This window comes from Cyprinodon tularosa, unplaced genomic scaffold (assembly GCF_016077235.1).
Source record: "Cyprinodon tularosa strain WSP-4 unplaced genomic scaffold, ASM1607723v1 ctg509, whole genome shotgun sequence".
In the NCBI taxonomy this organism is placed as follows: Eukaryota; Metazoa; Chordata; class Actinopteri; order Cyprinodontiformes; family Cyprinodontidae; genus Cyprinodon; species Cyprinodon tularosa.
The window spans coordinates 630260-653160 of NW_024039240.1; the positions used below are offsets into that span (position 1 = coordinate 630260).

At 36.0% G+C, this 22901-nt stretch overlaps 2 protein-coding genes and 1 non-coding gene across 4 annotated transcripts; all 3 read left to right on the forward strand.

The window, feature by feature from the left end:
* The first annotated feature begins 1954 nt into the window (after positions 1–1954).
* On the forward strand, positions 1955–14929 carry grinaa (glutamate receptor, ionotropic, N-methyl D-aspartate-associated protein 1a (glutamate binding)). The gene is made up of 7 exons (XM_038303257.1): positions 1955–2090; positions 10742–11061; positions 11642–11757; positions 11873–12073; positions 12171–12299; positions 12434–12577; positions 13311–14929. Exons 2-7 carry the CDS (start codon positions 10773–10775, stop codon positions 13458–13460), a joined length of 1029 nt encoding a protein of 342 aa, XP_038159185.1. The 5' UTR covers positions 1955–2090; positions 10742–10772; the 3' UTR covers positions 13461–14929.
* Positions 14930–17799: 2870 nt separating this feature from the next.
* On the forward strand, positions 17800–22894 carry si:ch211-199g17.9 (uncharacterized protein LOC108180085 homolog). Of its 2 annotated transcripts, XM_038303262.1 has the most exons (9): positions 17800–17929; positions 18404–18466; positions 19567–19641; positions 19776–19823; positions 20037–20091; positions 21944–22033; positions 22126–22189; positions 22276–22342; positions 22433–22894. In XM_038303262.1, exons 1-9 carry the CDS (start codon positions 17914–17916, stop codon positions 22531–22533), a joined length of 579 nt encoding a protein of 192 aa, XP_038159190.1. In that variant the 5' UTR covers positions 17800–17913; the 3' UTR covers positions 22534–22894. The 2 variants fall into 2 exon arrangements, with proteins under 2 accessions (XP_038159190.1, XP_038159191.1); XM_038303263.1 differs by lacking the exon at positions 19567–19641.
* On the forward strand, positions 19379–19511 carry LOC119795328. Its single transcript, XR_005282316.1, has one exon. It is a non-coding gene; the product is annotated as a U8 small nucleolar RNA (small nucleolar RNA).
* Positions 22895–22901: the final 7 nt, after the last annotated feature.

Consider the following 22901-nt stretch of genomic DNA (forward strand, 5'->3'; position numbering starts at 1 on the left):
TAGAGAATTTTGAAAATAATTTTTATTGCAACATCTACATATCATCAAACAATCCATCCATCTTCTGTACAGCTTGTCTGTCAGAATCACACAGAGCTGGTCCCTATCTCCTGCAGTCTTTTGGGTAAAGGCCAGCGTACTCCAACGACAGGTTGCCAGTCCATTGCAGGGTAACGAAGGACAGACAACCATGCACACAAAAAATCCTAAATGCAATTTAGAGACACTAACCAATCCAACAGTCTTGTTCTAGGTCCATCAGAGGTGATCAAAAAGCTCAGTACAAGGAGCTGGTCAACCTTTTTTTTTTTTAGCATTGTGTGCAAACAATCATCTGATTCTGAATGTGAAAAGAACACATGAGATGATTGTACACTTTTTAAGAAACAGGAACAAGTTGAGACCTATTGGCATCATGGGGGAAGTGGAGGTGGTGGAGGAGTATAAATACCGTGGTGTTCACCTGGACAACAAACTCGACGGAATACACGACTGTAAAGCCGTCTACAAGAAAGGACAGAGCAGACTGTACTTCCTCAGGAAGCTTAGATTCTTTAGCGTTTTCAGCAAGATTCTGCATATCTTGTATGCATGCTGTGGAGAGCGGGAACTCTTCTGCCATTATCTGCTATAGTAAAATGACTTACAAAAGCTCAACAAGCTAATAAAGAAGACTGTCTCTGTTCTAAGAACTCCTTTAATACCCCTGGAGATGATTTCACAAAGTGAAGAACATTATGGACAAAAGTAAGTAGTAAGAGTTTCACAAGACAGACTGCTACAGGAAGTCCTTCCTGCTTACAGCTATCATCACGTAGAACAACTCTTTAAAAATGTATGGGTAACTGCAGCATTTAATTCTTTCCTGTGGGTTTACTTAAGTATTTTCTTTTAAAAGCAATCGATTTTGGTATAAAGACCCATGCATTAATGAAAAAAACATGCAAACTCCATGCAGAAAGTAATTTTACAGACTTTTATTAAAAATTGGTTCTAAACTTTTGAACTTTTTTCTTTTTGTTTCAAGTTGTTGTTTGCTTACCCTCTTAAAACCATGCTTCCATACATGCCTTTGGTGCCATAAAAGGCAACTGATCAAACTCCTCTCATCATTGGCAGAGAGCAGTTTTTTAGTAATTTGATTTTTTTTTTCTCAAATTGTTCCTTGAAATGTATTGATGATGGCTATTTTGAAAAAAAAAAAAATAACTTAACAATATAAGGAGTGGCAAATTTGGAAGCCCCATTGTACCACTTAAGTTATTACTCGTGGAGGGAACTTAGAGATCCAAAGTCATAAATTTGGCTTGGAAAAATTGTAGTAATGAGAAAAATAATACAAAGTCAGGGGTTCCGTTTAGAGAGTCAAAATGCTGTTTATTTAAGTATTTATTTTTTTAATCTGTTATTTATGTCTTTGTGTTTTGGATCTCTGAGGGTTTACATGCATTTGCATCGCTCTAATTCTTTAAGTGTGACTTTTAATCTCACTAATGGCTTTGAAAGTCTATAATGGCTGAATTTAAGATATTATATTTTTTCCACTTTATGTGACAGAAGTGTGCCGAGTTAATCCCCTGTATATATTATTTCTACTGTCTATGGTGGGTAAAAGCCCACCCTTCATAACCTGAACAGATAAAAATATTCAAAATTGTTCGTTTAATATTTTGGTTATTGCGAGAATAAAAGACAAGGGGATATAGAGTTTTATAATAATTGTTTATTATTGCGCACTTATGAGAAAGCTTTCAGCGCTCATAATAAACCACGTGACCCGGATCAGTACTTTCCTGGTGTTTCTAGATATTTCTGTTAGGAAATTGCATTTAAGCAGCTTTTCTTTATCTAACATTTCCCCCCTTAAACAAGAGGGCGTTATATTAAAGTTTTGACCCTAATGTATTTCGATTGGTTAGAAATTTCATAATTTTCGGTGTTATAACCGGAGATTCCCGGTGACCACGTGACCGTTCCTGGCGGTAACGTCAGCGGCCTCCGCCCCCTTCACTTGTTCAGTCGGATTCCAGAAATCCAGGAGGAGCGAAGGAGTTCGTTTCATCAATTGCTTCACAATAATCACGTTAAAGGTAAGAATTTATTTTCTTATTTTATTTTGTTTAAGCCATAGCAAACAATAAGTAGAAGAAAAAAAAACAAGCAAAAAAAAAAAAAAAAAAAGGACAACCCGCTGGCTTCTTCACGGAAACCGTTTGGGTCCATCCTCTTTGCCATCTGTCAATGTAGAAAGCACGTAGCACAGGACATAAAAAAACATATATCTATTTTTTGTTGTTGTCGTATATTTGTATGGAGGATTCCGATAACGGCTGCATTTGTTGTGAAAGAAGCCGCTAGCATATCAGCGTAAACAGAGGAGGGTCCGACATGTAACCGTCCTGTAAATAAGAGCGGATTTAAACATGGCGAACTGTTTGGAGTTGTTTTTTTCCTGTGACGCGTGTCACTGTGACTTAAATAACCCCTTTGGTCAGTTCAATGGTAATTCGTGGGAATATATGCTCACAAATGGCCGCAGTGTCGCATTTGTGTCCGCAGTTGAGGCCTACAATACATAGATTTGCGTTCTGCAGTGTGAGCAGTACTGTGCCAGTGTTTCTGTTTTGGTTAGCAGTGGCTGCCAGCCATAAAACTACCGTACTCAAATGATTGGGGTTTCACTGACAGTGATCTCCCTGTTGCTTGTGGCCTGTTTTCATTAAACCTACATGTTGTCTTTAGTACCAGTGAGCTTTGTTCAGATGTATGGATATTAAAGTATGCAATATTCAATTACTTTAGAATAACTATTTAAAAAATATGAGTAGAATTGGTGCAAACTGTTTAATTCCCTTGAGAAATTATTCCAGTTTCATAAAAGAAATCAAGGCTTTAATCATATATTTAAGTGTACAGATTAAAACAGCTGCTAAAGTGGGATTGGGATTATAGATTGCCAAATTGTTGTTTTTTTCAGTTGCCCAATCTTGACTGTGTGAAGATAAAAAAGGCTCAAGTTTTGTGTTCCTCATCTTAAATCTCTGCTCAAAAGACTAGTACTGACCGGCTCGCTGTATTGATATTAAAATAAATTCACATCAAATATTCCACCTACCAGTTTTAATTACATGCATTTATTACATGCATGACATAATCTCTGAAAGTTGTTCACTTTACTATAGCAGCATTCAAGACCTATTTAAATATTCAATAGATTAGGATTTTAAAATTTCATTCTTATGGCGTTTATGTCAGTCATTTCCCATTTTTAGTCGGTTCGTTTTACTTACATGAAACTAAAAAAAACCCATGCTCACATAATCAGGTCAGGGTTGATTATCAGACCCATGAGCAGATGTCATGTGAAGTTCCCAGGTCTGAAATCATGCTTTTTTTAAACCATTTTAAAGCTTGTTTAAAATGTATATGCTCACAATCCCTGCTTCTAAACTTGTTCAAATAAAAATAAAAATCTTTCCATGGCAGGGTTTGGTTAATTTAAAACAAATTCTTCTTGTTTTTATGTTCAATCCTTTATCATTTTAATCAAACCAAGTATAATCTTCATATTGTTACTGAGAAGAAGCAGTGAATACAGTCAAGCAGGAAGGTCAATGCTTCCCTATAGTTTATCACAATGACCGATTTGGTAATACTAACACTATCATGTTTTAAAATCAACTGTTGTGACAGTTTCTTGTCATAGACAGCTCCACCTATTCAACTGCGGCCATCTGATGCAACACTGGGTCTTTGCAGGCTTGGCATGGCCACAGTGACTGCTGACAAGGCCTACTGCTATTACAGTATTTCCCTCCCCTGACTGCTGCATTGGCTGCTTCTCCACTAGAAGCAAAGCCATGGAGGCATTTATCTTTCATGCTGTCCAGGTGATAATTTAGCAATTGTTTGACAGAAATCCTTATTGTACACAGAGTGGTTGTGGCAGTCATTCAATTTCAGTCTGCTTTAGCAGCTCCTCAGTTGTGCAATAATAGATGTCAGGCAGCCCCCCCTCTCTCTGAGTGTAAATGTCTTAAAACACACCTGTTTGCTGAGACATTTATTTTTTTTTTTACATCCTTAGGAGCTTTACTCTATTTTTTGTCATTTTTTTATCTTCTGTTTTAATTTAAAATGTTTGATTAAGTTTTAATTAAAACTATTTTAACATAAAAAACTCTTTATCTCTGTGTTAGCTTGTCTGTATGTAGCTTGTCGGTTTTAATTTTAGTTGCTTTCAATTGTATGTACAGCACTTTGTAGAAATTTTGTTGTTTTAAAAACACTTTATAAATAAAGGGATATGGTATTGTATGAATAGGGACCAGCATAAAAAGCAAGCATATTCAACCTCATCCTCTTCTTTAGAGATTACCAGGCTTAGCTTACAGTTTATCATGTGACAGTGAAACAGCATTTTACTTTCGGTTATATCGCTAACTCATGCTCTACTGACTGCACTCCCTGTTTTAGTTGGACTAACAAGTATGCTAACCTCCATGTTTGCCTGACTGGTTTGGTCATCCATATAACATACTGTCTGTGAGGTAGTCATGGTATTGTACTAACCTAATTATGTTAACCTGGCTCTCTCACTGACTGGCCTACTGAATCCATCCCTTTAACCTAAATCCTTGAGGGACTGCTGTCGGCGGCAGTGGCAGCATTGTGGGTAAAAAACATCCTGCCTAAGAGGATTTATAATCTTCCAGAACTCTATCAAAGCTATTTAAACCGACTCTTAAAAATGGCTGCCGTACTCTAAGTTATCTCCTTTCAGTCGCTGAAGTGAAACTTGTGTGGTTTTTTGGAAGATCAAATTGTCTCTGAGAGGGCATGCCCTTTCAGTGCTCATAACTGAATGATCTTTGCTTAAATTTTGTTCACTACTACATGCTGTGTAACTTATAATTGTTACATCAGGCGCTTTCATAATAATGCTTATTACATATTTGCATCATGTAAGAAAAGCGCTCTTTGTTTCCAAAACATCAGCAGATGAAGCTGTTCGTACTGATGCTGGAATTCTGCTTTAGTCATTGTGTTATTGGTGCTCTTTTTTATTTTATTTTTAGCGGCTACCGTGGATTGGGCCAGGTGATCTGTGAAACACATCTATCAGACATTGGAATTTAGCTCTTTAAAAAAAAAACGTTAAACTTGTCCATGTTAATCTATTGTTGCTGCTAATTATTTGCATTTAATTTAATTTAATTATTCATTAAAACAAAAAGCTCTTAGTCAGATTATTTTTATTTTTTACAGATTTAATAAATATTCTCAGCTCTTATACTCTTTACTTATGAATAATATAAATTTCTTTGACTCCAAACAATCAATATGTCTTCATTACACTGGGCATGAAGAGGTTGTTGTGATTTTTTTTTTTTTATTCGATATTGGTTAAAGCAGCTGTCTCCTTCCGCTTTGCTAAGCAACCCTTATTAGTTTGTTGCCTTTAGTTGTATATGTAGAAAAAAAAAGTTATCATCAGCCAGTTTGGCTTAATGAACCTCTTTTAAAGTTGCTGTTTGCATCGCTCATACAAGCTTACTTTTCAAAAGAAGATTATTCAGTTTTTCCACTATATTTACCACTGGTAAATGAAAATGGGAACAAGCACATAGAACAGCATTTCGTAAAGATATCAGTAGATTAATTGACAATTAGGTAGGCATATTATTTTGATGATCCACCTTGAAAAATAACATCCTCCACTATACCTTTAAGTGCTATTGTATCTCTAAAAATAACACCACTTCATAGCGCTGATTCAAGGTCCTCAAACAGACAAGTTTCATTCCTAAAAGGGTTCTAAAACACAATTTCTGCAGCTGTTATTCTTATTGAAAGTATAAACACCTTATTACAATGTAATTTTGACAACTGAAAATTTAACGCTAAAAATGCGCCAGTGAGAACCCTACAGACCTTCGACCAACAGATTGTCTTTAGTCAGAGGCTTCTCCAGATCTACTTTACACAGGCTGCTACAGGTGATCCTTCCTCACTGCAGCCATCAGCAGCTACAGGTGCTGGTCATAAAATTAGAATATCATGAAAAAGTAGATTGATTTCAGTAATTCCATTTAAAAAGTGAAACTTGTATATTATATTCATACATTACATACAAACTCATATATTTCAGATGTTTATTTTGTTTAATTTTGATGATTACAAATGACAACAAATGAAAATCTCAAATTCATCATATCAGAAAATTAGAATATTGTGAAAAGGTTCAAAATTGATGGCCCCTGGTGCCACACTCTAATCAGCTAATTAACTCAAACCACCTGCAAAAGCCTTTAAATGGTCTTTCAGTCTAGTTCTATAGGCTACACAATCATGGGGAAGACTGCTGACTTGACAGTTGTCCAAAAGACGACCATCGACACCTTGCACAAGGAGGGCAAGACACAAAAGGTCATCGCTAAAGAGGCTGGCTGTTCACAGAGCTCAGTGTCCAAGCACATTAATAGAGAGGCGAAGGGAAGGAAAAGATGTGGTCGAAAAAAGTGTACAAGCAAGAGAGATAACCGCACCCTGGAGGGGATTGTGAAACAAAACCCCTTCAAAAATGTGGGGGAGATTCACAAAGAGTGGACTGCAGCTGGAGTGAGTGCTTCAAGAACCACCACACACAGACGTATGAAAGACATGGGTTTCTGCTGTCGCATTCCTTGTGTCAAGCCACTCTTGAACCACAGACAGCGTCAGAAGCGTCTTGCCTGGGCTAAAGAGAAACAGGACTGGACTTCTGGTGAGTGGTCCAAAGTCATGTTCTCTGATGAAAGTAAATTTTGCATTTCCTTTGGAAATCAAGGTCCCAGAGTCTGGAGGAAAAGAAGAGAGGCACTTCATCCACGTTGCTTGAAGTCCAGTGTAAAGTTTCCACAGTCAGTGATGGTTTGGGGTGCCATGTCATCTGCTGGTGTTGGTCCATTGTGTTTTCTGAGGTCCAGGGTCAACGCAGCCACATACCAGGAAGTTTTAGAGCACTTCATGCTTCCTGCAGCTGACCAACTTTTTGGAGATGCAGATTTCATTTTCCAACAGGACTTGGCACCTGCACACAGTGCCAAAGCTACCAGTACCTGGTTGAAGGACCATGGTATCCCTGTTCTTAATTGGCCAGCAAACTCTCCTGACCTTAACCCCATAGAAAATCTATGGGGTATTGTGAAGAAGATGCAATACACCAGACCCAACAATTCAGAAGAGCTAAAAGCCACTATTAGAGCAACCTGGGCTATCATAACACCTGAGCAGTGCCACAGACTGATCGACTCCATGCCACGCCGCATTGCTGCAGTAATACAGGCCAAAGGAGGCCCAACTAAATACTGAGTGCTGTACATGCTCATACTTTTCATGTTCATACTTTTCAGTTGGGCAACATTTCTATAAATCCTTTGTTTTTATTGGTCTTCAGTAATATTCTAATTTTCTGATATGATGAATTTGAGATTTTCATTTGTTGTCATTTGTAATCATCAAAATTAAACAAAATAAACATCTGAAATATATGAGTTTGTATGTAATGTATGAATATAATATACAAGTTTCACTTTTTAAATGGAATTACTGAAATCAATCTACTTTTTCATGATATTCTAATTTTATGACCAGCACCTGTATTTGTGAAGATTTGAGTAACGACAACATTCAAAATCCCTTTGGTGTTTATTTATATATTTTTTCAAATCTATCTGGGCAAGAGTAGACCAGAGATGATGAATGTGCATACAGCTTTAGTTTAAAATCTTTATTGTTTAAAGAAACAATTGTATGTAGAAATATTTCTCCTTTCCCTTCAAAGAAATTCTATGTTTTCTACCCTGTCAAAAAAAAAAGATCCCAGTGACAAACATTTCAATCTGTTTTTGATTGACAAACAAAAACATATTTCAAGATGGAAAACCTGTTGGTAGTTTTAAATGTAAAGGGAAAATGTTAAGAATAAAATAATTAATGCGTTCAATGAAATAATGATAAAATAACTTGTATGTTTTTAATGGTAATTTGATGAATCCACTGGTATTTAATAATAGCATTGCCACATATTCTTAAACATAAAGATGGTTCTTTTTTGTTTTAAGGGTTTTACTTAAAGAATAAAACAAATTTGAAAATTAAGATGACAGAATTATCCTTGATTTGTTGAGAACTTTTAGTAACTGTTTATACTATTTTCTGATTAGTTTTCTTTATGTATTTGCTTCTTTGTCACTAGAACACCCACACCACCTATTCAATGTCCTGTCCATGGACGCTGAACTGGGTGGAGATTTCATTTATGTATGCAACAGGATTACTTTACAGCTCTGTGGTTGTATATTGACAAGCTTTTTAGATAACTTAAATGATACCTTCTCTTATGAGTGTTTTAAAGTCTGAACTTGTTTGTTCTATAGAGATTTAGCAGATTAAATTTGGTTACCTAGTTTGACAGTTTGACACTGCTGGTTGATTGGTCAAGAACTGTGTTAATGGACACAACTTACCAATTGCACAACCTTTGTCTGTGGCGGGATCTGGCTCATTACAGTAGAAGCTATTCAAAATGGCTCTTCCCAGTCAAACGCCACCCGAATGGCTGCCCACTACCTTGCGACTCCCAGCAAAACCTTCTCCTGGGCATGCCTTTTTTTTACTCTGACTCCACCCTTTCACTGAATTACAGGGTCTGACCTGGAAATGATGCTTCTCTTTAGATTTTAATTTCCACAAATCATGACAGAATATTTTAGTACAAAGATTGATGTTTAAAAAGGAATTGTAGAGGACCAGCCAAGGGCCCATCACGAAAAGTGGGGAAATGTTGAATGGTTACTACTGTAGATGCAGAATACAAATCTAGAAGGATTTGAATCAATCCTCTCAGCAAAAGCAAGGTATTTGTTTGAAGCTGTGTGCTGCAAAGTGGCCCTGATGCAGTGGATCTGGAGTTCAAATGCATATGCCAAGGCAAAATGGAGAAGTGTTGCATAACACTCACTGTAAACTCAGTACAGTCTAAACAAGGTGAAGGCCAAGATAGAGCGAACACAACCTCTAAACAGGATTTAAACTACATTGATCTGATGCTAAATGGAAATGCCCTTGCTTTTTTATTCTTAATGCTCTGTTTTAATAAAAAAAAAAATCTTGTTTATTTCCCCTTGGTAAATACATCTAAACTGAGCACTGTGCCTGATGAGGTGGCAGCAGGGTTTGTGAGATAATGTTATGGATGGGTTGTCTTGTGGCTAATAAATTACAGTTTTATTCTGTATTTTTATTTGTTACATCTATCTGTCAAGTGTGAGCGCTTTTAGCCAATACAGAGCTGGGAACGCAACAGGTTTTCTGGGACTGAGTGTAAATCTGGGAAATGAATGAGGTGTAGATCACCTAAGTACATTTAACCCTTTACAGTATATGAGTCCAGGTCCACACTCCATACTGGCCGAGGCTATAGTGCATCACATTTTTTTTTTTTTTTTTTTTTTTTTTTTTTTTTTTTTTTTTTTATAATGACTCTTTCTAGATATTGTCCTAAAAAGTGAAATACCCAAATTACCACTTAACAATTCTGCATTATATGGAATAAAGTGTAGGATTTTTCTTGTGTTACTTACAACTTATTTTGACACTTTAGCTGATCTGTTTCGTTGTTCTGAGAAACAGTGGACATATTTCATTGTATTCTGACAGAAGAAACTTTTAGTTTTCTCATGCCGACAGCACAGCTGTTGACAAGCACGACAGCTTTTTTAGTGTTCTGAGCTCTTATGGACAATAGTGTTTTCCTTGGGGCTAACGTGGTTATTTGTTTTCCCTCAAAATCCAACATCCAATGTTTTTACCCAAGGGATGTAAAGGAACCAACAAAAACAGTTTACCTTGCTTCTTTTTATGGACGAAAATAGAACTTTCACTTTCCCTATTATTGTAAACAATTCTATGACTTTTCCTTTAGTGCTTTTCTTATCAGTCACTTTCACTTTTACCAAAGTCATTTTCTGTTAAGGTGATTCTCATGTAAATTCTTTGTATAAGCAAAGATCAATTTAGGAAAAAAAATGAATTTTCCACTGTCCCTACAGCCACATTTGCTTTATTAATTTTCAATTCAATGTTTATATTATACTTGTATCAACATTATGCATAACTATACAGCCATATCATTCTAGCAACAGTTTAAAAAAGTGCTTTTAAGAACAATAATCCAAGTTTGGATTGAAAAGAATCGATTCCAAATTTGAAAATAGGGATTGAATTGATACCCAGCCCTATTTTAAATGGGTTTTTTTTTCTTAGTACTCTATACACCTTTACTTTAGTGCATGGTCAGCCTGATCCTCTATTCTTTTGAAATGTTAGCGAGGCTTCAATCAGTTTTTACTTGGTAAGCAATGAGTTCTCTTAAACATCTGGTCAACAAAAGCATCTTTACCCGAGAATGTTGCCCCTACAGAGGCTGAAGAGGAACCAGGAAAAATCCATAAACTGTATTAATCTGGCAAACATGAACCATGGTTTGAAATGGCAAAAATATTTAACAATTATAATATGTTGGGCAGAGGATACAGGAGATTAGTTGATCTAATGTCCTCAACCTCAGGTGGATAAATTAGCCTTTGATTAGGAGTTTAAATAATATTTCTTAAGCTCTTATACTTGTGGAAACATGTCATACAAACTGCCAGCTTTAATACATATTTATGTTTGGTTTTTTTGTTTATTTTTACAGATTGTGGCAGTAGTGAGTAATTTACTTCACCATGTCCCAGGACAAAAGTGGATTTCCTATTATGGGGGAGAGCAACCCTCTTCATAACAACGTTTATGGCCCCCCTCAACCAGGTTTTGGTATGCCCCCTCCCAACTACAGCCAAGGCCCGGGGGCGCCTTACCCACCAGCTACTGGCTATGGACAGCCTGGCTTCGCCCAAGCAGGTCCAGGGTTTGCCCCTGGCCCCTATCCACAGATGCCCTATCCACAAGGCCCCTACGGTCCAGGGCCTTACCAGCAAGGGCCCGGACAGCCCAGTTTTCATGATGACCCTATGGGTGAGTTTTCTGATACAAAGCTTGTAAACAGCAATGTTTAGTGGCATGAACCTTTATTTCACCTGTTTATCCATCAATCTGTCCACTTATGCCTTTGATTAACTCTTTACAGGCTGTGGTTTTGTCTTGCTACATAATTAAGGCCTTACATGTTTAGGAAAATCAGCCAAAAAACTTGGTTTATTAATTTGTGCTTTGAAGTGGGTCAATAACCTGGGAAGGCTGAAAATTTAAAAGAAAATTTTAAACCTTGCTCTTAAAGCTGTTCTCTGTAAAATAAATTGACCTCAATGTTCCCCTGTGGATGGATTCATTTGCTGCAAATTTAAAAAGTCGGAAATACCTTAAATTCATAATGTGTATTGCATTCAGACGTTGATACACGGCTGCTATCATAACTAAATGTGTCCAATTTGCTTGTTTCATATTCCAGTGATTTCATTAGTAATTTATTGTTTGGATTGCAGCACTCATTACTCTCCATAGGGGTCACATATTTATTTTATCTAAGAAAAACAGGCAGTCAGAGATGTGACTAAAACCTCCCCAAAACTTTTGTTTTGTCATTGTTATTTTGCAGCACCTGCAGGCAGCCCTGGTTATCATGGCGACGTGCCTCCATCCTATTATGACAATGAGGAATTTGCCAGAGGAGGTTTTGAGGACAAGAACATTCGACAAGCCTTTATTAGAAAAGTGAGTAAATTAATGTCAATGATGCAAATATATAAATAAAAATCATTACTATTTGTATATTTTATGGCTCTACACCAATGTATATTTATTAATCTTTTACTTTCTTCTCCATTAGGTGTTCTCTGTCCTCACGGCGCAGCTGTTGGTCACCTTCTCCTTTGTTGCCATCTTCACATTTGTGGATGAGGCCAAGATTTATGTGCAAAGAAACCGTTGGACTTATTACGTGTCCTACGCCGTCTTCTTCGTGTCTCTGATCACAATCACCTGCTGTGGCGATTTCCGTCGCAAGCACCCCTGGAATCTTGTTGCTTTGGTAAAATCAGGATCCAATATCTAAAAGAGGATAAATGCGAGAACTGATGACATATACGGTGTATCTTTAACTTTTTTTTTATTTTTTCCTGTTGTAGTCCATCCTGACATTGAGTATGTCCTACATGGTGGGCATGATCGCCAGCTTCTACGACACAGATACGGTCATCATGGCGGTGGGCATTACGGCAGTTGTCTGCTTCACAGTTGTCCTCTTCTCACTGCAGGTCTGCACATCCATCTGTTCACTAACTTATTTGTTCCTGATCTCCCTTTCTTTGTCTAGTTGTTGTTTTTTTTATTGAGAATCCTGCACTTGCTCTAAATCTTTTTGTTTTTTATTTATTTCTCTTGACCACAGAGCAAATATGACTTCACTTCCTGTCGGGGCGTTCTCTTTGTGTGCCTCATTGTGCTACTGCTCTTTTCGATCCTCTGCATCTTCATCCGCAACAAGATTCTGGACATCGTCTACGCTTCCATGGGGGCTCTGCTGTTCACCTGCGTAAGTTTAGGGCAACTAAAACTGCCACGGCGTTAAATTTAAACAACTCTTTTACCTCCCGTGTTTCCTAGATGGCTAAAAATTTGTGATAACAGGGATTTTCCTGCTACTAAACCATTTAATTAAACTGTACTTTCTTCACATAAAAGTCCGATAGAATGTTTAATATGGATTTTTTTAAAGTGTTTTAGGTTCATTTTGTTGATATGTCATTTTAATTACTTGCTGAAGTTGCTCGCCTATGTTATTCAGTTCTACCTCCCCTTTTAGCTATTTTTCTTTCTGGTAACAGCTGTAAAATTAGCAGCAGGAGAGCGTAACATCCCCCGCTGGGATTAGGTTCCCAGCTTACAGAGCTCGGAGTATTTACCCTCCCCATGTGACCAGATTCAGACACTTTCCCTTCATATTTAAACAAATGGGTTTTATCATCTCTTCACATTCTTCATATTTGCTGTAAATATTGTAACTTTTTTTTACTCTATCTTTTCTGAGTTTCCATTGACAGATAAACCAAGCAGTTTCTCACTTTGACTCTGAATTTAAAAAGTTTTAAAAGGGGAAAAAAAAAAACAATCCTTGTAAATCGACATCTGTGGTTGCAAACCTTTAGATTTTAGAATCAGCTGAAGTTTAATCCTCAAAGAAAAAAAAAATTCAGTTTGAATGAAGTTTCTTTATGTTTGAGAAACAACTAAACATCTAATGTCTCCTTGATTTTCCTTTTTCACAGTTCTTGGCTGTCGACACCCAGCTTCTTTTGGGCAACAAGAAACTGGCCCTCAGTCCAGAGGAGTACATCTTCGCCTCAATCAACCTCTACACTGACATCATCAACATTTTCCTCTACATCCTGGCCATTGTGGGACGCTCCCGTGATTAAACCTGCTCCTTCAGGGGAGCGGCAGCAAGACAGAGAATGCCTCCCATCGTTGTAAAACGTTGCTTACCTGTGCTTTCTATCTGTCTGGTCTAATGCCCCCTCCACCTGTCACATGCATACACACAAAGCTCTGTTTCATTATGAAGACTTGAGTGTGTCATAAAACTCAAATGGGGCACGTGTTTTATTTGCACTCTTATCATTCTTGCTGTAAGTTGAAAACCCATAATGATGCTCCATCTTCCCCCTGCTTCTACTAACACATACAGCTGTCTAAATCTACCTTTAGGTAGGACAGGTCACAGAGATTAAATAATGATTGGCTCTGAATGCTTGGCCCTCTGCCTCATCTAGCTGCAGTGCTTAAACTGAAGGAAAAAAAAACAGAATGTGGGGAAATAACACTTAACACTGATGCAAAACCAGCTTTGCTTAAATATAGAAGATAGTCCCAGGAATTCTCTTTTTCAAATCTGCCTGTTTTCTTCACCATGTCTCTATTTCTCAGCCTGTGTGGGTTTAATTGTGCATGGCTAAATGAGAAATACACATAAAGTTGCAGTATGATGTTGGATTGAAGGGAGAAACGCAGCCTCCATCTTGCTCGCCACCAGTTGAAGTAGATCAGTGTTTTACTGTTGATGATGCCAGTACACCCAATCACCGCCACCCTTTTCCTACCTCTAAAAGGCATGCTGGAGCGTGTGTATGGATGAGCTGCTGTTTGGGAGGGGGGGTACATCTGTGTGGTATTTATAAAAAAAAAAAAAGCTATGAGCATAAAGGAATATTTAAAAACATTCCGTTATTTTGTTTTGATTCTGTTCTAATAAAGTTTTTTTTTTTTTTGGATAAAATTATCTAATTACACAATTTGACCCTTGTCTGTATTTGTGTTCAGTGTTTATTACGTTCTCCTTGTGTTAGTAAATCCCTCTCTTATTTTGTTTGTACTGCTATACCGTTTAAATATTGAATGTTATCCTTCTAAAACCTAAGGTACACTGATGCCAGATTTCGAGGAATATGAAGCTGATCTGAATGTGTTTATAATCTCTCCAGTAATGTGAACAAAGAGGTTAACTCGCACTAATAGCTAAAAGATTTATTCATTCAAACATGCAAACAAAATTGAAATGTGTATAAAGTAATTTATTTTTTTTTTTCCTTTTGCTTTTGTTTTATACCCGCTGCATGATCCTCTCCATATTTGCATGTGCTTACAAACGTACACAATGCAGCTAATTCTGTTTTGAAGAGACACTTATTTGAAACTCGATAAATTTTTATTTTAATGTTTTTAACTGACATTAACCAATAGCTGTACATAGAAAAACTAGGTGTGATGTGTATAAAGTAAGTTTTTGCTTCGTAGGTATGTTCGCATTGTATATTTGCATCAAACTGAAGGTGAACTGAAGTTCCTGAACACAGCTGTATGCTTTCAATTAAAAAGAAAACAACAGAAATGCGTGGAGTGTTCATTTAGGTTTAGATTGTTACTGTTGTGCCTGGAATTTGCTCTTTTTTATCTCCTCTTTGTGATTTGCTGTCTATTATCTTTACTTTTGGATGCTCAGTCAGTAGTTTCTACATGTAAACAACTGTCCTTTCACAGTTATTGAAGCACGTGTAAGAGGAGAAATCTATTTATCAATAAAATTATCTCATAAAGAAACAACCCAGTCATGTTGGGTGTACAAGTAAATTTAAAAAGTGAGAAGTTTATTTGTGACATTTGACTCTAAAGGTACAGCTCATATAGATTTACACTAAGGGATTGGTTTAAAGCAGGGGTCTTCAACGTTTTCCAGGCCAAGGACCCCAAACTGATAGCGAGATGGAGCAGGGACCCCTTAATTATATATAGTATGAAATTGTGTTACATCAAACTGGTCCTATAGTCACTCTATTACAGATGGAGTCGTGTAACGATAGTAATTTCTCCCTGGGATTTTTAAAGTATTTCTGATGGGAATTCTTCGTTTACTGGACAGGTGTTGTGAATGAAACTGTGCCCAGCTTGAAAGAGCTCCTGTGTGTGGCTGAATGTTTGCATTGATGACTGAAAGACATCTTCTGCCTCCATTTATCTGTTTACTATAGTGTGTTTAATTAATGTTAATGTGTATTTAAAGACATTTCAATTAGTGGAAGAAATTGCAGGGGGCAATATAAAAAAAGTCTATTCAACCAAAACTTATAACTTGCTACAACATTTCAAAGTCAAATATTGTACTTTCTATTCCACTCCATTTTGAGGAAGTCGCTCATTACCTGTTACTTTTAGCTGAGCTTAGCTTTCTAATCTGCTGTTGCTGTTTTTATTTCTTGACATGCAATTCCAACATGAAAGCTAGCAGCTCTTAGGACTGAATTTGGAATCCACTCTTTTAGAGACTTGCATGACAATCCACAAATACGACAAATAGGACACATATTTGTAGTTTATAATTTTATTAAGGCGTTAATTGTCACCTTTTGGATGAGTTCTCAAAGCAGAGTTGTAGTTTCTTTGTGTTCATAGATTCAACTTTAAATTTATATTCCATAGTGAAAGTGTGAGGAGAATTAAGACACTTGTTTTCTTTTTGTTTGTTGTTTGAATAACAAATAAAGATCAAAATAGCTGTTCTTGTTGTTGTTGTTTTTTTTTATAATTTTCATGCTAAAGTTCTTCACAGATGGTGTAGAATATGTGGCAGGGTGGTTTCAAGGTTCTTTAAAATTACTCTGAAAATTTCACAGAAATACTCAAGTACCTTTGAATGCATCTTTTTTTTGAGTACTAATAGGTTCAAAATGCTGACCAGTGGTTCAATAATGCAAAAACAAACAAATTGACCAATTATCAAGTGCCCTATATTGGAATGCTTTTAACTTAGCCAAAATGCCCAATTAAAAGGATCTCTTGATCATGTGATCATTCTGAGAGCCTGATATCAGGCCTTCAATTAGCATTAGTTTTTTTTTTAAGATTATGTCACTGGCATAAATATGGAAGAGGATTAGGGTCCCAAAAAAAAAGGAAAAAAAAGTTAACTGATTTATAAATTTTATTTCAGTTTAATATGGGGGGAAAAAGTCAGAATTCTGACTTTAATCTCAGAATTTTGGATCTTAATGTAGATGGGCACCATGAATGAAGAGATGTGGGAGCACTCAGCTTCACTGACAAAGATGTGAGTTGTTTGGGAGGGCCAGTAACACATTAGTTGAAAATGATGGAATTAGGCGACTTTTTAAGTGCCTGAGGGGTCCCTGGTGATGCTATTTCATTAAAGGAGGAGCAGAAGGTCATTAAAACAAGACAGCTAGTTTAGGCTCTAAAACAGACATGGCTACGGCTTGATACTAACATGTTTGTTAGCTGTCAGAATTTAGTCAGAATTCTGAGATTAAAGTCAGAATTCTGAGAAAAATGTTAGAATTCTGAGATTAAAGTCAGAATTCCGAGAAAAAAAAGTCAGAATTCTGAGAAAAAAGTCACAATTCTGAGATTAACGATTTGTCTGTTTTAGCTAGAGAGGCCAAATTGAGCTCCTCTCAGTCTGAAAAGCGCATTTTGGCCTCAACTTCTGATTTGAAGCTTGGAACCAAAAGTATCTGCTCAAATCTACTTTATATTGTTAGTTTTCAGGTCAAAATGATTGCGAGAAAAGATCATGGCTGTATCATTAACGGTTTGTCTATTTCAAGTAGAGAGGCCAAATTGAGCTCCTCTCAGTCTGAAAAGTGCATTTTTGCCTCAACTTCTGATTTGAAGCTTGGAACCAAAAATATCTGCTCAAATCTACTTTATATTGTTAGTTTTCAGGTCAAAATGATTGCCAGAAAAGATCTTGGTTGTATCATTAAAGTCACAATTCTGAGATTAGAGTCGGAATTCTGAGAAAAACGTCGAATTCTGAGATTAAAGTCAGAATTCTTAGATTAAAGTCACAATTCTGTGATTAAAGTCAGCGTTCCAAGAATAAAGTCACAATTCTGAGAAAAAAGTCAGCATTCTGAGATTAAAGTCAGAATTCTTAGATTAAAGTCACAATTCTGAGATTAAAGTCAGCGTTCCAAGAATAAAGTCATAATTCTGAGATTAAAGTCAGCATTCCAAGAAAAAAGTCATAATTCTGAGATTAAAGTCAGCGTTCCAAGAATAAAGTCATAATTCTGAGATTAAAGTCAGCATTCCAAGAAAAAAGTCATAATTCTGAGATTAAAGTCAGCATTCTGAGAAATAAATCAGAATTCTGAGATCAAAGTCAGAATTCTGACTTTTTTGCTCATATTATAATGAATTAAAATTTAAAAATCAGTTAACTTTGCTTTTTTTTTCAGTTGGCCTAATCCTCTTCCGTACATAAATATAGCTTGGATACATTGTAATTATCCTGGTTTCCTTACCTAGGCTACAGGTGAAAGTGTTGTACCGAGTCTCAACACAGGCTGGATAACCATGAGCGAACTCAGCGGTATGATTTGCATATATATGGCGTATAGTTCTAATATTTATAATTTTCTAATATTAATTCTACCAGCCTGAAAATACATTAGTTATGATGATGGAGTTTTCAGTTGTACATTTAGATTTCAATAAGCTAACGGTTTTTGATTTACGTTATTACAATATCCAATCAGAAAAAAAGTGTATTTTTCTATCGAATATTCTAAAATTAAGATTTTGTTATCAATTGTTTCAGAACTTAAACTAATTTAGGTTTCAGTTCCATCGCTAATGTTAGCTAATAACACCACTGTACTGATAGGAGTAGCCACTATGCTAACATTTTAAGCTAGCATTTGGTGAAACGTAAATCAAAATACTTTTTTTAAATGCATTTTTTACTTGTTAAGTAAATAATTGAGCATTGTAGACATGATTATTGATTAATACAAAAGTTGAATCGACAACAAACATATTTCAATATATTTTATATATATTTTAGGTGGAGGTTTGCCGGAGCCCAAGATTGAACAGCTCAGGGCCAAGCTAAATATGCTTCAACAAGGTATATCTTTTTAAGATTTTTATCACTTTCTCATCTTTGTTGTGTTATTGTAAATGTGGTTAATGAAGACGACGCGACAATTTATATTGGTCATAATTCAATAGCAATGTATTTGGGATAAAAGGAGAACGATTGTTTTCACTTTTGTTTAAAACTAATATTAAATTGTTCAGTTTAGATTTTAATAATCTGCTTTTACAACTGTTTTTGAAGGCGTATATTTAAACCTAGTAAATGCACTGTTTCGTTTTTCCTGTTTGGTTTTCAAGCTAAGTGCTGCGCGTGCGTGGCGTTCCCAAAAAGCCTTGCCCTCATACTTCCGTTAATTTACAGAGTTTACTGTATTTCTGTAATTTTACAATACTTTTTAGTCATCAATTACTACTGATGACCTCATAAGCAGGTATTCTTTACAAATAACTGCACATACTGGCCGAACAAGTCAACTTTCGTAAATTATGAAAGACGTAGGGGAACCATCTTGATACACCGGCTTATCTTTGTAAACAGACACATCCGCTCTTTGTTACAGTTTATTTTAACAGAATAAAACGGTTAAACTGCGAAGCACGTGCCTCACAATGTTTCTAAAAAAGATACATCGTCATATTTAACCGAAAATTGCGTTCATTATTGGATGCTATTTTATAGAAATCCTTCTTATGTATTGTACCAATAAGAATCCACGTTGTGCTGACATTATGTAAATGAAGACGCGTTTCCTTTACTTTAAGATGAATTAAAGCAAGTTTCACCAAAACACCCACACAAAAAAGCATTTTTCGGACATTACTAAATTTTAATAGTGTGTACCGACATGTTCTATTGAAGACGTAGTAATAATTGTACGCAACCACAAGTGAGTTTGGTCTTAGCACATGATATATAGTTTCTGGTGACGTCAGGATGGTGTTGTCAGTAAGGTACATCCTTACCTGTTACTCCATCTTTGGAGTTTCAGAACATGATGAATGGAGGTTCATGAGATATGATTAGTATCTCCCTCTTGTAGGGAACTGCAACACCCTACTTGAGCCATTCTGATTTTAAGATTGTAGAATATAAGTCAATTGATATATCGTTGACTGTCTCTCTAATAGAGAGAAAACATCTAGATGAGGAAATCAAAGTCGCCAAGTCTACCAGTGACGTACTATTAAACGACCTGAAAGCTTGTAAGTCACTAAATTAATTTTAGAGAATATAACGTGCCAGCATTCAATTAAATATCTATCTTTGTAAAAATTGATCTAAGACAAATGTTAATTTTTAGAATACATATAACACATGGATTGCTCTTGTTTTTCAGTGCTCACTGAAGTTAATGAACTGGAAGGAATACATGAATATAAACAAGGTGCAGTGGGGTTAAACATATATTTAGATATATATACCTATAGATAGATAGATAGATAGATAGATAGATAGATAGATAGATAGATAGATAGATAGATAGATAGATAGATAGATAGATAGATAGATAGATAGATAGATAGATAGATAGATAGATAGATAGATAGATAGATAGATAGATAGATAGAGGGTAATTCATATTCTTTTGTTATGTCAGGGATGTGCAGAAAGTTGCAGCTGCAGTGTGAAGAGTCTGAACAAGAACTTGACAGGTAAAAATGTTTATTATTATTGCTATTTTTATACAAATTTTTAACCTAAAACTAAAACCTGTCATTATTTACTTTTCATGGTTTAGTATTTCTACCACTAGATGGCAGTGACCTTCCACATCAGAAGGTTTTGTCTGATAGTATGGCTGGATCATATTTGTATTTTCGTTGTTTTTTTTTTTGTTTTTTTTTTTTTGCTTTTTTTTTAATATACTTTTGTAGTATTTATTTCTACAGCATTCAAAAACACCCCTTGTCATGTTTTCACATTTATATAGATCGTTTTTTTATTTGAAAAAAAATATTACAATACCAAGGGTTGGTCAGAGTGATTCACAATATAGCTTTAAATTAGAAGTTCCTTTATTAAAAGAATGAATTTATCCAAAGCCAACCACTTTTGTATAGAATTATAAATAATGTTCCCTTTGTCAAATTCTTAGCCTAATATATTCTTGATTCTCTTTCACAAAGATCTGATGATTGCCAGATCATTAGAATCAATAAATCCCCCAAACAGAAAAGATCTCATTTAACAACATGTCATACCAACCTGCTGGCCAGGAAAGGTTAACAGGGTCATATCTGAAGGTCTGGACCATTAACCACAAATGGAGAGAAGGTGAAACAGGGTGTACCTTCCCTGGACTTGTCAGCCAACCAAATCCACCTCATAAACCCTTTGAAACCTCTTTCAGGATATCAGAAAATAAAACAGGACAACATCTGAAATCCTGCATAATTCCTTTCCATTTAGTAAGGTCAGTGTTTATGACTAAAATAAAAAAAAGATAGAGAGGCTGAGCAGGAACTGCATCTCCAGAAAGGTTATTAAAATCAAAACCACACCTGAAAAAAAAAAGGTGGCAGGTCGTTCGATACAACGTGACATAATTCCGATAAACAAGAAATGCACAATCCAGAACAACAAGGCGAGCTGCTTTATGGCACCAAGCTAACATTGTGAGTGCTTGGTTCTTCACCAAGTTAATCTCAAAGGCCTGAGTCAGTACAGACAGGTTTTTCCTTTTCATAAATGAAAACCTAATTTTACTTAAGTTAACTTTATTTGATACTAAGATACGTTTGATATATATACAGTCTACATTACAGACAATAATACACATTATCTTAACCAGTGCTTACAAACTTGTTTTGTTTAACAAAGATGTTATAAAAGAAAATGTATTTTGTAATATAAAAAACTAAAAATAAAACATATATTTTTAGCCATCTCTCCTTTGTTTGTTGCCCAAACAAGCTTGGTGAGTTGGTGTTTTGGTCATTATCTTGCTGTAAGATGACTGCATGTCCCACCAGTCCAGCCTACTTTATTGCTAACATTTTTCTTTACCATCTGATAGCAAATTACTAGGACTTCCTGCTGCCTGGCATTGTCGTGAAATACAGCAATAGCTGTTGTGACGCACTTTGTTGTAACTCTGCCGTGTAAAGAAGGAAGGTTTATGAGAATTCTTTGCAGGAAAGCTGCAACAAAAAAGGCAGCGTAGTAGCAGGATGGAAAGATCCGCCACTTTCCTGCAAGAATGTCTGAGGTTGGAATCTCAACTCTGCAGACCTGTGGAGATTGCATGTTTTCTCCAGAGAGCCACAACGAGTAATAAAAAACTAGGAATTCTAGCTTATATAGAGAGTTTAGGGGGACTATTGGAAATCTAATAGTTTTGGAAAGTCACAGCAATGATGAACAAATTTAAGACCTTTTCGAGCTTTTAAAGAAGCAGTAAATCTGCCACCAAAGGTTTTAACTCTTGCATGTTAAGTGATCTCCTTTAGTTTAAATAAAATTATGAATTTCAATATATCCAGTTTGCTAAAATGTGCTTTGAAGGCAGTTAAATCAGACCAAGATGACTGAAAAGTTGATGGAGCAGCACAGATGTGAGATCCAGGAAGTCAAGCTGAAACACAGGAAACTCCGGTACGTATTCATGAAGTGGTAATTAATGGCACCCAGAATGCTGACTTTAACTGTACCATAAAAAACTTACAAAAACATCCCGATTTCCACAGAATGAGATTTGAAAATCAACTTCTGCAACTGATAGAGCAGCACAAGCAACTTGACTTTGGCTTTGTAAGTTGGCTTTATTACCTTTCTCTATATTTAAACAACTAATAACTAAAATAACCAAATTTATCTCTTTAAAAATTGTTATTTAGAATCCAAAGAGACTTCCCGATGAATTGCAGAAGTCTGAAAACGCAAAATATCAGCTTTTATCAGCTGGTAAGGGTTCCCACGGTCATCTGTGAGCATATTTGTGGTGAATCAGTTGTCATGCATGCATGTGGTGTTTAAAGAAACTGTCTTTGATAGAACAAGTGAAGCTGGCTCAGCTGGACAAACTCAGCGAAGAGTTAGCGGAGGCGAAGAAACAGAAGCACCTGGAGGCTGGAGCCGCACAGATGGCAGAGTAAACCTGCTGAGTTGTTGCTACTTTCAGGACGATAGGAATTTGCATTATTCTGAACCAGATGCTTTGTTTGTTTATCTCTATAAAGTTAAAATATCCTTTATTGTAGTGATTCCTTCTAAACTATCTGAGATAATTCCCTTTTAAATTGTTGTTGGGGCTTGTGGTGTGTGTTAATGTGGCATCTATTAATCCCAAACCTGTTTTATTTTTTTGATCTGTGTCAGGTTTTTCTGTTCGGTAACCTGTTCATATTGTTTATCTATACAAATGTTGAAGTCTGCACTAAACATATAAAAAAAAAAAATTGAAGTTTGTTTTTTATCTGCAACAACAAAAATAGTAACTCATAATTCATATACACACAGCCAT

Coding starts and splice junctions, on each gene's coding strand:
- grinaa (XM_038303257.1), top strand. CDS start 10,773: ATGTCCCAGGACAAAAGTGGATTTCCTATTATGGGGGAGAGCAACCCT. Junction 11,758..11,872: donor GACAAGCCTTTATTAGAAAA/GTGAGTAAATTA, acceptor CTTCTCCATTAG/GTGTTCTCTGTCCTCACGGC. Junction 12,074..12,170: donor CCTGGAATCTTGTTGCTTTG/GTAAAATCAGGA, acceptor TTCCTGTTGTAG/TCCATCCTGACATTGAGTAT.
- si:ch211-199g17.9 (XM_038303262.1), top strand. Junction 22,190..22,275: donor AGCAACTTGACTTTGGCTTT/GTAAGTTGGCTT, acceptor ATTGTTATTTAG/AATCCAAAGAGACTTCCCGA. Junction 22,343..22,432: donor ATATCAGCTTTTATCAGCTG/GTAAGGGTTCCC, acceptor TGTCTTTGATAG/AACAAGTGAAGCTGGCTCAG.